Source organism: Strigops habroptila, chromosome 5 (genome assembly GCF_004027225.2).
Source record: "Strigops habroptila isolate Jane chromosome 5, bStrHab1.2.pri, whole genome shotgun sequence".
NCBI classification, from domain to species: Eukaryota; Metazoa; Chordata; class Aves; order Psittaciformes; family Psittacidae; genus Strigops; species Strigops habroptila.
Genome location: NC_044281.2, coordinates 36731950 through 36746826, shown reverse-complemented (window position 1 = coordinate 36746826; position 14877 = coordinate 36731950). Strand labels below are relative to the sequence as shown.

The 14877-nt window shown below is 35.8% G+C and overlaps 1 protein-coding gene across 4 annotated transcripts in view; it reads left to right on the top strand.

Moving 5' to 3' along the window:
* Positions 1 to 14877, top strand: part of RUFY2 (RUN and FYVE domain containing 2) — a 30849-nt gene that overhangs the window by 13133 nt on the left and 2839 nt on the right. For 2 of the 4 annotated variants that reach the window (XM_030486544.1, XM_030486543.1), the window contains exons 7-13: positions 231 to 296; positions 2123 to 2192; positions 3431 to 3532; positions 4256 to 4372; positions 4972 to 5139; positions 6530 to 6627; positions 7520 to 7734. In XM_030486544.1, coding sequence (XP_030342404.1) covers positions 231 to 296; positions 2123 to 2192; positions 3431 to 3532; positions 4256 to 4372; positions 4972 to 5139; positions 6530 to 6627; positions 7520 to 7628 — 730 coding nt within the window. In that variant the 3' untranslated portion in view covers positions 7629 to 7734. Of the gene's footprint in view, positions 1 to 230; positions 297 to 2122; positions 2193 to 3430; positions 3533 to 4255; positions 4373 to 4971; positions 5140 to 6529; positions 6628 to 7519; positions 7735 to 10612; positions 10733 to 12504; positions 12635 to 13224; positions 13320 to 14358; positions 14408 to 14877 lie in introns of those variants that run through there. The other 2 variants (XM_030486542.1, XR_003991471.1) reach the window with 2 other exon arrangements.

Genomic DNA, 14877 nt, shown 5'->3' with positions numbered 1-14877 from the left:
TTAGGTTTCATGTAGAGAAATTGTTTATAGTTAAAGCATTGGCGTGTTTTTGTCTTTCAATGATGTCACAACGTGTCAGTTACTGACTTCATGATTGTGAGATGAAGTTGCTTCCTTTATTTTTAAAAAGCACAATTAAGATGGACAACATTTGCATATGATATGTATTTTCAGTACATAGTTCACTATATCATTTTGTTAAAGCTAATTTTATTATGTGCTTGCTTTAGGAATGTACAGATTGCTGCAATTTTGGACCAAAAGAATTATGTTGAAGAACTAAACAGACAACTGAAGTAAGTATTACTTTGAAGTATTGCATGTCAGGCCAGACTTAGAGATAAAACCCCCCTAATTCCTGTTATACCACAGCTTTGTGGGAGAACTTCAGGGAAAGAGGTGCAAATTTTTCATGTTTAAATCGTGGATGTAATGAAGTTGGAAAGGATACATTCTCCTGGAGAGACTCACGAAGTCTGTTTTCATGCTTTTTAGACAGTCAGAATCTTAATTCTTCAAGGAAACAAAAACCAGCAGGCCTAACTCATCAAGGTCCTTATGATTCATAACTTCACAGGAATGAAAAGCTTGATCTGGATTTTAACTGCATTCTATTTAATAGTTTTCAAAAAGTGTTATTGAGTGTTCTGGATGAAAACACATGTTTTTGTTTCTTTGCCTTTCATACTATTTTTGTTTGTAGCTTTAATGCCTAGGACCAAATCTGACTAAGTTCATTGCCTGCTGGAAACGACTTGCACACTGTAGGTTGTGGTTCCTGTAGAAAGTTTTCAGGAAAGCAGCCTTTTCCCCTTACTTTGCTGGATGGAGCAAACCTAGTCCACCACTGTTTGTGTTACTATACAAATAGAGGAACAGTGATTGTAATTCTCTGAGGAGTATTGTACAAAATTAAACAGTGGGAGGAGCTAAAAAAGAAAAAACAAACAAAAAACCCCAACCAAAACCAAACACCACATCCACAAAGAACTTGCGTAGAACCTGTAGTGTAGCTGATCTTCTTGATCTCTTTTTGAAATGTAATCATAGTTTTAATTTTTAATGCTCATAATCTGGATCATTAGTTGCTATATGTCTGCTGTTGGGGTAAAGATATTCTGATTTGAAATTGTGTCAGTCACTGAGCAGAATAACGGAGTGTATCAAGTACAAGAAAAATAGAAATTAATGAGGAGAAAGGAACTATCACAATGAAGAATTGTGGTGCTTTTGTGGTGATAGCTGTTATTCACATGATCCTCTGTGTACTGAATATGTCTTGTACACTAGTTTATGCATTAGCTTGTTTGCAAACCAGTGGTTCAGCAATTCTCCTCTTTTATTTCAGGTGAGATGTTTCTTTCCACATGTCCTAAAATGCATTAATCTTCTCTACCTTGCCATTCCTAATTAACTGGTAACTCTTAAGAACACCACAGTAGAAATACATGAAAAGTAAACTACTGTGTTAGAGAATAGGTTGGTTTTTATCATTTGTGAAGTGCAGCCTAAAGAAATATGCTTACAGCAGGAATAGGCAATCAGGTGATGGAGAAGTCCTGGATGTAGCTTGGTATAACAAAAACCCTCACAGTAATACAAGGGAATAAAATTCTGATGAGACTTGTAAATTAAGTCAAGAAGCATCAAGGAAAAGGTAGCCTGAGGATAAATATCAAAAAATGTGGAGAAGTGAATAATTTTATAAAAGAAGTAGGGTTTGGAGGAAGAGAACCTGGAGAATGGGTTTGTTACCTGGTGGGAAAAGCCCCCAGGAAGATTGTAAACTCTCTTTATTCCAAGATTGTAAACTCTCTTTTAAGGCATCTCGTTAAATGTTTGGGTACAATGTCGTCGTGAGGATAAAGGAAAGGGAGAATACGTTTAAAGTCACACCCAACCAGGAGTTTAAGTGACAGGGGTGACATTGGGAGTTGGAAAGAAATGTATAAATGTTCAGCAAAGGAGACTAATTTTCTTATATATAGGAAAACCTCAAATCATGGGAGCAGACCTTTTATCGCTTAAGCATTAATCATTGTACCTTGCATTAAAGCTTTTGAGCTTGGTTGGGTGAGTTTGGATGTAATTCTGAATGATGTTTTTTCTTTTTCTTTTTTAGTAGCACAGTTAGCAGTCTACATGCGAGAGTTGATTCACTAGAGAAATCAAACACTAAACTGATCGAAGAGGTATTAATTTCTTTTAGTATTGTGTAATAGTTATTATTTATTCTCAAAAGCTTTTTTCAAAATATGCTTACAGAACTTACATAGATTAAAATAATGTATGATTTGTCCAGCTACCTTGATTTTGGCTTGAATAAAAGGTGCAGTAGCTGCAGGGATTTGAAGTCAGCTTGCTTGGGTAGCCTCCAACATCAGTAAATTAGTTTTACTGATTAATTAATCAGTAGAACGTTGCAATTTCCCACTTTGGACAAAACCAGAAGTGAAGCCTTTCTTAATGCCAGCTGTCACTCTGATTTTGTGCAGATGACTAGTTCATAATGGATGACACCAGTTGCTACAAAGAGACGAAAAGTAGTTCACCAAGCAATTTCTATTGCAGTTCTCAGCTTTAGGGAAATGATTGTTTCTTGCTTATTTACCATATACATATATACAAGTTTTTAGACTTGTCTAGCTCTGGTTTTGTATTTATATCCTATATTTCTGGTTATCTTTGATGCTTGACTAGATTCTAATATTTTTAACCTTATAGAGAGAGCACAATATTTTTTTAATCCAAGCTGCTTGAGAAATAGTGGAGAATCGAAATGTCTAAATTCAGCTGTTGAAGGGCATAGCTAGCTTGCTCTGAGTATTAATGTATCCAGAGAGAGGGAAAACATTTTTCCTGAGTGTTAATTCTCAGAGTATTCTGGTTCGTTTACAAGCCCTCAGCCCTGCTGTCCACTTATTTTGATCAGCTGTCTTATAATTCTGACATTAAGGTATATCCTGTAGGGCCCAGTTATAATGTTTCCTCTTTTGTAAAGATGTTTTCATTTGGGAGAGGCTTTCTTATGTAAATTGCTTTATCTGTTATATTAAGATATCAAACCCCACCCCCCAACCAAACAACAAAACAGGATGTATTTTAATCCAAATGGAGAAAAAAAAAAAAAAAAAAAAGGAAAAAAGGATGAAGAAGGAGGCATTGAGGGTCTTTAAGTCATAATGAAGCAATTCTTTACCAGATGTGAAATAATGAAGTATGTTGAATACACATGCTGTTCTGTAATGAAAGTGCTTCTTACTAAACCCAGGAGCTGTGTGTTTTCTTTAAAAACAGTTAAACCTCAGTTTGGTAGACTGTGAGAATAGAGCGCAGAATGTCTTAGTCTTGCATTCATCAGAACATTTGTTTATTTCCATTCACAAAAGTGCTCACCCTGCTTTTTCCTTTTTTCCTCTTAACTTTTCAGTTAGCAATAGCCAAAAACAACATAATTAAACTCCAGGAAGAAAACCATCAATTAAGGAGTGAAAATACTCTTATTTTAATGAAAACACAGCATCATCTAGAGGTATGGTAGTTTTACTGCATTTAGTGTAATAGTGTTGTGTGGTTCATTGTCATTCAGATGTTCTTACATAATAACTTCAAGTAAGCTGGGAAGCTTTATAATGGCTTAAATATATAAAAATTATAGGACACTAGATTGTTTTATAACCATATGCAAATTTTGTAGCATTTTTCCTTGTATTCTTTCTAATTTTCTTGCCTTCTTCCTTTTTTCATTAGACTATAAGCTATATCTAAGCATTTAAGGCAGTATTACCTGAAAACCGTGTCAAAATAGTGTGTGTTTTAGTTGGCAAATGTCTATTCTGACTTGTCTCATTATATGGAATGTCATTTGGAGTAGTTGTGTATACAATTGCCGAACTATTTTTTTAAAGCTGTTATTTGTACTTCCTTGCGTAACTTGTATGTGTTTCACAGGATAATTGGTAAAAGCACAGGTTAAGCAGATGTTTGGATTCCTTAGTCCTGAAACAGTTGTGTGTTAGAGTGACTTACTGAAGGAGGACTGTACTGTAGTATAGATGTTTATTTTGCTAGATATACTCAATTTTCACTGTAAAACTGATGACCACATAGCAGAAACAGCTTCTGCCATGTTTGTACTGTGCTTGGAGAATGTATTTTGAAGTTCCACCCTCCCCTCCCCCAAGTGTTCAATTCATGCTATTCATTGCTAAACTTGTGAAGAAGAAAGATAGATAGATTCTCTATATCTTTGTAGGCAACTAAAGTGGATGTTGAAGCAGAACTTCAGACATACAAACACTCCAGGCAGGGTTTAGATGAAATGTACAATGAAGCACGTAGACAGCTTCGAGAAGAATCACAACTTCGACAAGTAAGTGTTCTTTTCTAACGCTTCTAGAAAAGATTATGCTTGAGAAGAGTCTGTATATAAATATTTCTAATTTTGCTTTTGCTGAGCTTAGATGCTGCCTTTAATCAACTTCAATTGCCTTTTCTTTCAACTGCCTGTAATAAGAAGGGATTTTTAACAGAGCAATCAGTACATAAATATTTCTGTAATGTTGTTGCTAAAGCATAGTAAAGAAAATACATTTTCTTTGAGAAATGTTCAGATTGTTAGCAATACTGTATGCTCTGTGTGTATGCCAAATCTTTCTTGTGAAAACAGAAATCCTTTAGTTCTATTTTTGTAATTAATACTTAGGCAATTTTATGCAATACTGGCAGGGTAATTTCTTAAAAGTTGTCTTCTCTCAAAGTGAAAAAAACCCCAAAACATTGGTCACTAAGTATATGGGAGTGTAATGTTTATGTAGTGGATAAATTGCAAAGTTAAAGAGGGACAGAATTTCTGGAGTGGTGAAATAGGTGATGCTGCAGCACTATTAGAGTTAGTTTTTGTCTTTTTCAAAACAGAGGTAAAATGTTGCATAGTTATTTAAATATTCTGTGTGGCTTTGTGTTTTATAGGATATGGAGAACGAGCTAGTGGTTCAAGTTAGTATGAAACATGAGATAGAACTTGCCATGAAGTTGCTGGAGAAGGATATCCATGAGAAGCAGGATACCCTCATAGGCCTTCGACAGCAGCTTGATGAAGTTAAAGCAATTAACATGGAAATGTATCAAAAGCTGCAGGTAAAGAAACAATCTGCTGTTAAACTGATTAAATGACTTTGGACTGAAAGATGCATTACAATTTTGTTTAGTTAAATACTGCTGTTTCCTTAATTTTTGGTTTCTTTCCACTTCTTATGTTGGCTTGTCATTTTTGAGCATTATTGGTGCAAGTATGATTTCACATAAAGAAGTTCTTAAAGCAGTCACTTATTGAGTTTATAGAGTCACTTAGTGAGTTTATAGAAGAAAAGAGCATGAGAATAAGTTCATGGCCTAATAACATGCAATGTGGAATAGAGAGAGTAACAGTGTAATGACACTTTTTGGCCTGTGTTGTATAAAAAAACACGAGAATGTAGGCAGATAGTGATGAGTTAGAGGACATCTGAACTTTCAAAGTAAAGAAAAGCATTTGGAAAATAAGTTGTGTTAAATGGAAAAAGCTAATTACAGTTTGGTTTCGTTTTCATTTTTTAACCTGTTAACAAATTAAGAAAATCTGTAACAAGGCAATGCTTTTTTGGGAAAATATGGATCTTAGAGACCCAATATGCAGCTAACAGATGTCCAAGCACCAGGGCATCGCAGAATCATAGAATCGTTAGGGTTGGAAAGGACCTTATTTATGCAGAATATAAATTTTATTTATGGAATAAATTATCAAAAACAACACAAGAAACCAGTCAAATCTGTGGCAGAACGAGGAGGAAAAGATTAGGATGCTGTAGAGAGATAATTGAGGTGATTGATGGACAAATGATGCTAACTTTTTGCACCTGCAACAGTGACAAAACTGGACCAGATGAAATATAAATAGAACTGGAAAAAAGAAAATGTTTTTCAGTATGTTCGGATCTGAAGGGTTTTGTTTTTCTTTTAAAGCTGTACTTCTAGGGACTGACGGTAACACTGATTTCACTTAATGACATTCAGACCCCACTTCCTGGGTAGAGTGAAACAGTTGAATCATGCCCAATCTCTGCTGCTTAGGGACCAATTGATAAGTGTTGATCTGTGCAGCAAGTGTAATGCTCTACCTTTTATTTAGATCTTCAAGCCACAGTCGTAACAGCTCTGCAAGCAATCAAAATTGTGAAACATGTTAGTAAAATTCTGAAAAGATTTTTAGGTGTATATGGTAGTTTGATAAGAGTTGGAGAACCTTAGTGATTTCCAGGACTTACTTCTTTATTGGTACAGTTCTAATGGGTTTCTTGAAAAGTTGAGCAGTAAATTTAGGAATAAAATTTTAAGTACTGTCAACTACATTTTTTTAGATGGGAATGTGTAAAAATGGTCAAAATCTGAAGCCATAATATTTTTCCCTTCAGATACTGGAGGAAAAAACCCTGTGAGGTGAAAGTGTAATATATACCTACTTCAGTTTTAACTTTTTTTTGTAACACAGGTTTCTGAAGATGCTATGAAAGAAAAGAATGAAATAATTGGTCGATTAGAGGATAAGACTAATCAAATTAATGCAACTATGAAACAACTAGAACAAAGGTACAGGCCCATCTTTGTTTCTCTTCATTCATGTCTCCATCCCCTTACATTTTACCGCATTCTTACACAGTTGCCACTGAAATGTAACTTTCAACTAGAATATTTAACAAGATCGTTTCTGAAACTTTAACTAGTGCTTTACTGTTTGATTTTTTTTTTTATATTTTTTTTTTTATTTTTAAAAAATACACGGTTATTTTTAAATAGAAACTTTATCTTTCGGTTTTCTTCTTCTGCCATCTTTCTTGTCCTAGGTTTTTGTGCTGATATCAAAAGTTGTTCTTTCAGCTGTTTCCAAAATTCTGTGTCGTTATTACCTCTTCCCACTTGTCCCCACCTGAATGAAATGCAATAGAAACCAAAGCATTAATCTTGATTATACTTAAGCATGTGCTTAATATAAATATTTAATGCCTTCATGGATCAGTGCTGTATTTGCTGAAGGTATTAAAGTTGTTGTCCATTGTTTTGGAAGTACCATTATTTTCAATGACGTAATGATTTCTTTACACTGAAAAGCTGAAAAGTGAAAGACTAACATTCCAGTGTATGAATTTACGTTATTGTTAGACTGCATGTATTACATAGTATTAAAATGTGATTCATATATTTTAATTTAGTGGCCTATATTCAACATTGATCTTTTTAACTGTAAAATATAACATATCCATAAGCCCTGTCATATGTTGGTGTTTGACATGTCCTTTTTTTTGTTTAAATCTGATTATGAAAAACATGGCTATGTATTAAAAAAATTAGTGACATGAATATTCTTTTATTGACATCCTTTTTCCTCTTTTTTCTTTTTCTTTTTATCCTTTATCCCAATTTTTGTTTTTAATATTTTGCTGTCTTCATCTGTCTTTGATTTTTGTCCACTGCATTCATGAAGTGACAAAGATCTGTTAACTCAAACTAAGACTATTGCAATGTCATTCGTCAAATGTGCCAGCAATGAAGCTCAGCACCAGTATAAACTTGTCAAAGACATATCATTCTGAAAGCTCCTCCAGATCTGTTGTGTTTAAATAATCACTGATAAAATATAACTTAAGAACTTTAAAATTACAACTTTAAATATAAAGTGGTATTAGAAATCCTGCACTGTAACTGATCGTAGCTGGGTTCTGTTTTGTTTTCTGAAAGAACATCATCTCCGATCTCACTTTACCCCTCTTAACAAAAAACAAAAAAAAAGTAACCTACTGCACTGTTATTGAGCAAATGTAAGCTAGTTTTCTAATGCTATTTAAGCACTACTTAATTGTCAAACAAAGTTTATTTTAAAAGGTTAGCTATCTTTGACTGTACGTTTTTATGACATTTGGTTCTGATTAGTGGTTTTCCTATTCTTTATGGTACTAATAGATTTTAAAATTAGCCATTCTGACTAATATATCCCTTCCCACCTGCTTATTTCTTTCACTGTAAGGCTGTATTTATCCCAAAAGCATGCTCTTTTTTGGTTGTGGTGTTTGGTTTTTTTGGGGGGTTGTTTTTTTTTTTTTTTTTTTGCTTGTAACTAGCACTGTTTTCTTAAAAAGAGTGATGGGAGTTTGGGGGAAGGGGGTTGAGCGCTATATCAGAACAATATATTTAGAAAAAGAGGGTGGTGTCAACATATGTGTTCAGTATATACAGTGGAGGAATTATAGGGCTTGGGGATAAAACAGCTAAAGATGTGGGGTAAAATATTTTCATGAAATTAAAATGTGTTTGGAGCCTGGACTTGTGACTTGGCTCCAGGCAGGAAGGGCAGCGCAATCTAGTAAGTTCTGTAGTTGTGATTCCTGCCTAGAACAGCTGCAGCATGATATCTACAGTAGCAGTTTTAGTAATAAATAGGATTTACATTTGGGGCCCAGATCCTCAACTTATCTAACTTGCTTGTCAGCTAAGGATCTTGCCCATCTGTGGCTATATCTACCCTGTAATCATAACCTGTGGTTTTGCCCAACCCCTTTTCCTTCCCTCCACCCATCATTAGGCAGGCTTCACAAGTCATTTCTGCTTTGAGTTGCTACTGCCTGTACTGCAGAAATAGAGTTATAGCTGCTGACTGCCTTTGATGCACTTCCCAGTGTTTGCTCTGAAATGTGGAGGGGATGCTGACTGGGAAAAGAATCCTAGGGTCTTTCAGAAAGAAGGGGATGTGTTTGCAAAAGTGGGGGCAGGGCACAGTAGTTCAGAAAGGGTTTCTACTCCATGATTATATACTGCCTTATTCCCTGGTTTGGTAGCAGAAAGAACCTTCAACATGGGCTGGCTTCTAAAAAATAAATATCTCCCATCCTCAAGGAGACCCAAACCAGAAACACTGAATAGAACAACAGGTAGACCACAGCAGAAATAGGAGCATAAACTGTCTCACGGTCATCTATGCAAACGAGTATCTGCCTTAGTATGATCTGAATCTCAAACCCTGCTGCAGACTAGGTCCAGCTCAGCATTTGTCCGAATTACAGTGTTGCAGTTAGCCTTGGTGCTAAGTCTAGAGGTTGGTGCTGTAGTTTGGTTTGGCTAGCATGTTTTTTGGGTAGCAAGCTCCCTTTCTACCTTTGTCGTGGAAACAACACTGCGGTTTGATTTGCGATTAAAGGAGGGGTTTAAGTTACTTTTGCTGTTGCTGTCTTGTGTAGCTTCATTCAGCTGCTTCTGCCCAGTGAATTGACCCTGCTTTTTCCTGGTAGTCTCCTTTCCATACATGTTTTGGCCCTCTGTGCACTACCATTGCAAATGTGACTGGGAACATTGTTCAAACAACTGGTATAGTTGAATGAGATAGTGCACACTTTATAAGATAGCTTAATTCCAGCCTTTTTTCACTTGTGTACTGGCAGCTTTATAAACTCCTGCTGGTGCAGCTTCATCAGTAGAAGCACAAATGTAGACATATTGCTGACTTTATTTCTTTTTAGCTGACATTGGGAGTTGTGAGTTACTCCACATTCAGCTAGCTGCTGGGAAGTGAGAAATCAAGCACAGAGAGAATCACAGATTTCTCCCACCACTTACCTGAGAGGCCCTCGAAACAGTTTTGTTAAACACAATGCAGCAGGTGGGGACATTCAGTGGTATTTTACAGGCTCTTTCACTTTCCTGCCTTTTCATCAAGACAAGTGTAGCCATGATATAGCCCAAGTTCCATTTTAGTACTTTTACTTCTGTTAGATTACATCCATCTTTTTTTGTACTGAAGAGTTGACCAAGCAGAGAGGAACTACATTGAACTAATGGATTCCAAGGGGAGTGCTAGCTGAAGCAGAAGCAAAACCCTGGAATTCAGAAGGGAAAGATTAAATAAAACCCCAAACAATCCCTAATTTCTTGATTAATCAGTTTTATTTATTTTGTCTATAATATGGAGCTATTTTAACCAGTGTAAGAACTCATTATTTTTAATACAGATTATTTAAATTAATTAAATAGTATGATGTAGTAGAAGTAGTTCTAATAATGTAGTTGGACCTGCCAGGGTGTGTCTTCTTGTATTAGGCTAGTTAAGTTTTTTTTGCTATCTGATTGCAGTGCTCTGTATTCAGTCTTATGCCTGAATTGTTTTGAGCTGCTTTTGCACAACACATGCTCTGCCCTGTCTTAATGGGTGATTAGTACAAACCAAGTGCTTTTACAGGATTTATTTGGAGAAGAAAAAAGCTTCCAAAAAAAAAAAAAAAAAGCATCAAGGAAGGTATATGCTTCAATTCTAAAATATGTATCATCATGCTTTGGCATCTGTTATTCATGAGCATGAAATAAAACAGTGATTACTTACAGTGATTACTCTCTTACTGTATGAAAAAAACAGGAGCTAGTTCTGTAGGCATTGTATGGATTTCTCGTTTGAGTTTGTGAGTTTCCCCCAAACTTTGTTTTTATTTAGAAATATTTCTATTTCCCCATTTTTTCTTTTATTTGTCTTCTTCACCCTCTACACCCTAGTTCTAGCTTCAGTTTTACCCAAAGTTGATTTGAATTACACCAGATTGCAGCAAGCAGAGAAGGCTCAAATGGATGCTGAGGCTGAGGATGAGAAACTTAAACAGGAATATGTGAATAAATCTGAAAGTCTGCAGAAAGAATTCTCCCAGAAGGAGAAACAGCTGTAAGTACATCTTTCCTGTTTGGAAAAATATACAGCAGTAAACATTCTGCATTGCAATATGTCCTGTGTCTTCATACACACTGGTAGTTGATAAATGGTTTTGAACAGAATGTAAATACTGACGTTCCTCATGTTAGGTACTGGCAAAGTGGAAGAAGATATGCCACTCCAGGAAAGTCAAGCTACCTTGACACCTACTCTAAAATGGTGTGCAGCTTGAAAGGAGGGGAAGAACAGCATTTTCTGTCTAAAAGTGCCAGCTTAATTCATGAGGAAATTATCTTAAGTGGGGCAAAGTATGTAGTGTAGTAGTAGTAGTAATACACACTAACAAAACCCACAAGTATATAATAATACAAACTTAAACCAGAAATGGCATAAGAGTAGTTTAATTAATCAGGCTTATGCATAAGGTGGAAGTGGTTTAACTCACCACTGTGTAGGAAATAAAAAATAAAAATTCACTGGAGTCATAAACATTAAAAAGTAATATAAAAGCCAGCCCTCTAGTCTTTCTAATGTTAAATCCTTCAGTACTGATTTAAATAAATATGTAATGTAAAAAGCTCCCTGTAAGGGCAGGTGTTGTCCCTCTTCAGAAAGATAAGTAGTAAATTGTTTAAGACAGTGCAAATCTGTGGCCCAACAAGGATTTGGGATCAAAAATTAGTGATTTCCAATCCAATTATTAGCCCACCCTGCCTCTCTTACAATTCTGAATGTTAATAAACTTGTTTAATTGTCATGACAAATGTTCACTTTACTACGCAGTCATCTTTGCAGATTTTGGCAAAAGAACAGTTCAGACCCCAGCCTTAGAATTCTGCAATTCTGAAACCTCAAGGTCATGTTCACTTCTGATCTTTTCCAGCCAGATGCTGAGGTAGTGTCCCAAAATGTAAGTCTTACTTTTAAAAATGGTTTTGGTTTTAAAACAGGAAAATTAATATAAATACAGGTTTTCCATCAAAAAACCCTTGCATGACTACTCTCAGATTTTTTCCTCTTTTATTCTGTTGGCACAATTTAGATCTAGAAGGTTGTGCAGTGTGCTTCCATCTTTTGGTTTCTCTGTAATGTTCTAAACACCAAGACTTCCATGAAAATGATAGTGAAATTCCAGCTAGAGTGGATCTTTTGATAGAGTAGCCCTAACTCCTTTAACTGGACTCCAGTTTAAAGTAATAGAATTTAGATCCCTCGTTATGTTGAACCTCAGCTGTGTAAAAAGCTCATTAAAAATAGTCATTTAAAGTCCTTCCTCCTTTATTTTCAATTCTGTTCAAAATGCCATAAGCCTTAGTTTAAAATAGAAGATTCACATCCAAGAGTATAATATTAAATGACTTTTATAAGCACCAGAGATACATGCAATCATTGTCTGCATCACCAGTGGCAGTGTGGTTGGTTTGCTTTATTTTAGAAACAAGCTGTGTAATGTTAAGGGGACTTTTCCTTATGCATGTTTCAAAAATGCTTTTGAATTTTGTGGTTAATCTCTTGCTCATTTATTACAAAGATCAGCTCTTCAAAATTATGCCATATTCTTGGTCCTTTAAATACACTTCTTTTTGAAAGCATTTTCTAAGTGACAGTTTTGGTTTGTTTGTTACACCACTGTCTAAAATATTATGTTACTGTTATATTATTTCTGTTTTACATAAAGTGAGAGTTGATCATAATAGTATATTGCACCCAGAAAACTCTTTTTTGTTTTTTAAAAATTGTACTCTTGTGCACAGTGATGTTTTTGGTTGTTTTGCATATTCTAGACTTCAGCTGGAAACAGATTTGAAGATAGAAAAAGAGTGGCGGCAAACCCTAGAGAATGATCTTCAGAAGGAAAAGGAAACTGTATCTCATCTGAGAACAGAGACCCAAGAAATAATTAACCTTAAAAAAGTAAATTCTGTGGTGAAACTTGACTAGTAATTCAGAAATTGACTGCAAAGTTAATTGTGGACTTAGACATGGTACTGTTAAGAATTTCTGCTAATAGATAAGAAAGATTAGATTAATGCATTTTCACAAATAGACTAAGAAAAAATATGGGTTTTTTGCTCTCCATTTAGTCCTTAGATTAGGACTCGGTGCTTGGAATAAGGAAAAATTAAATCCTCGTTTTCCTTTCTCAGTTGTATTGAAGTTTCTGTCTTCTCATTGTAGGCCAGAAAGTGCTTCAGCTTCTCTCTGACTTTGTATACATGGCTATATAGTGTTGTTGGTCTCTGCAATCAATCATTTTTATTTTCTTCTTGAAGAGGATTGCAGAAGCAAAAAAGCTTTGTTTCTTGGGGTCTAAGAGAGTTTAATCCTGAGTTGTTGCTGTTTGAGTTGGATTTGGGAATCTTAATAGGGAATGTGATGGATATTCATTCACTTGGCTTTCTCAGTAAGATCAGCTTTGTGTAGTAGCAGTTTTCTTGGCAGTAGGCAAATACAATCTTGAGAATAATTGGTGGTTTTTTGTCTCTTCTGTTTTTTGTTTTAAGGAGTTCCTTAAGCTTCAGGAAAAGAACAAGCAACTGCGAAGGATATGTCAAGACCAAGAAGCTGCTCTCCAAGAACTGGCATCCAAGCTGAGCGAGTAATTTCCTTATTCATGATGATCATTATTTTTGTCGTATAAATTTGATGGTGGTCATGTGAATTAGACTGTATATGACCATATTGCCTAGGCACGTATCAAAAAGGACTATGTCTAATTAGCTCAGGTCAGTTTATTTTTACTTTTGGCTAGTGGGCTAGCTGTAGACTTATGGGAAATTATAGTGCTCTGAACAGAAGATCATAGTTTAAAAGGGCCAGGGGGCATTAGGAGTTGTTTTGCATTGAAAACAGTTGGCTAGTTTGCATGTTGTGGCATTCCAAAGAAGAACCCAAGTAGAGGATAACAGCTCTGGCTCCAGTAGGACAGTGCTTATCTCTTTGTGAGAATGAATGCATGTTCATGGATTCCCTTCTTTGAAGAGATGAAGATTCTCTGTATGACAGTCATAGGCCGTTGTTGCCAGGTCCGTAGAGGATGTAAGGGATTACTTTATCAAAACCCCTTCAGACTATAGTGAACAATAAGCTCTGAGCGCAGCTTTCGTTATGGTTGTGTGTTGTTAAAGTTTCATTTAATAATCTCTTCTGAGTAGTTTTGCCGTGACTTGTGTGGACTTTCATGCCCTAGAATAGCTTAGTGTATAAACTGACTCAGTCAGTTCTGAGTGGGTTGGCACTGGATAGCTGTGGGGAGGCTGGTTTCTCTGTAATGACATAATGTAGTCTTGTACAGGTCAAGAAGTTCAAATCTTGGTTTTGTTCCAATGCTGTGTGCTAGTTTTAGGTACCCGCACAGAGCTCTGCTGGTGCAAATTTCTCTCATCCACATAACCCCAAGCAAATTTACAGCCATTCAAAGGATTCTGAGCTCTTTAGAGAGAGCTTGTCTTTTGTGTAGTGCTTAGTAGAGCAGGGCATGATACCGACTGCATCTCCTGGATGCTGTTGTAATATAAAATACTAACTAAAAGTTCAAAGTACTTAGCTTATAATTTTTTAAGTACCTACAACTTTTGAAGTTGTCCGACTGTAACTGACAGTACAGAAGTTTGAAAGAGCATTATGTTATTCTTCAGATCAAAGCTGAAAATAGAAGATATAAAAGAAGCGAATAAAGCGTTACAGGTGAGTAGTTTTGGGAGGGGGAAAAAGTTTTTTTTACTGTTCCTTTCAAAATCTTTCATAAGCATGAGCAGGCTTCTCTCCAACAGCAACTCTGCGGAAGAGACTCATTGTCTGACTTCCTCCAGCGGGAGGGAACCGCAGATTCCCTGCAACTTCCTGGGAAAAAGATGCTCAGTTGCTTTTGATTTTTCTTATTTGATGTACAGCTGTGCATTTTGACACTTTCCTTGCAACGGTGCACCCTTTGGTATTTTACAAAGTGTATCTGGGACAGAATGTAGCCAGCTGAGCTCAAATTATGTATTCTCAGTGATCAATAAATATTGGATCATCTGAGGAATTAAGTAAACTTGTAGCGCCAAAGCTGATAAAATAGGATTTGTAATGTAAAGAGGTTTGGAACTTTCTTAAAGATATGCAGGGAGCACTTGAGAGCAGAGATTTTGTCTGCACATGTTTGATAACTTGGC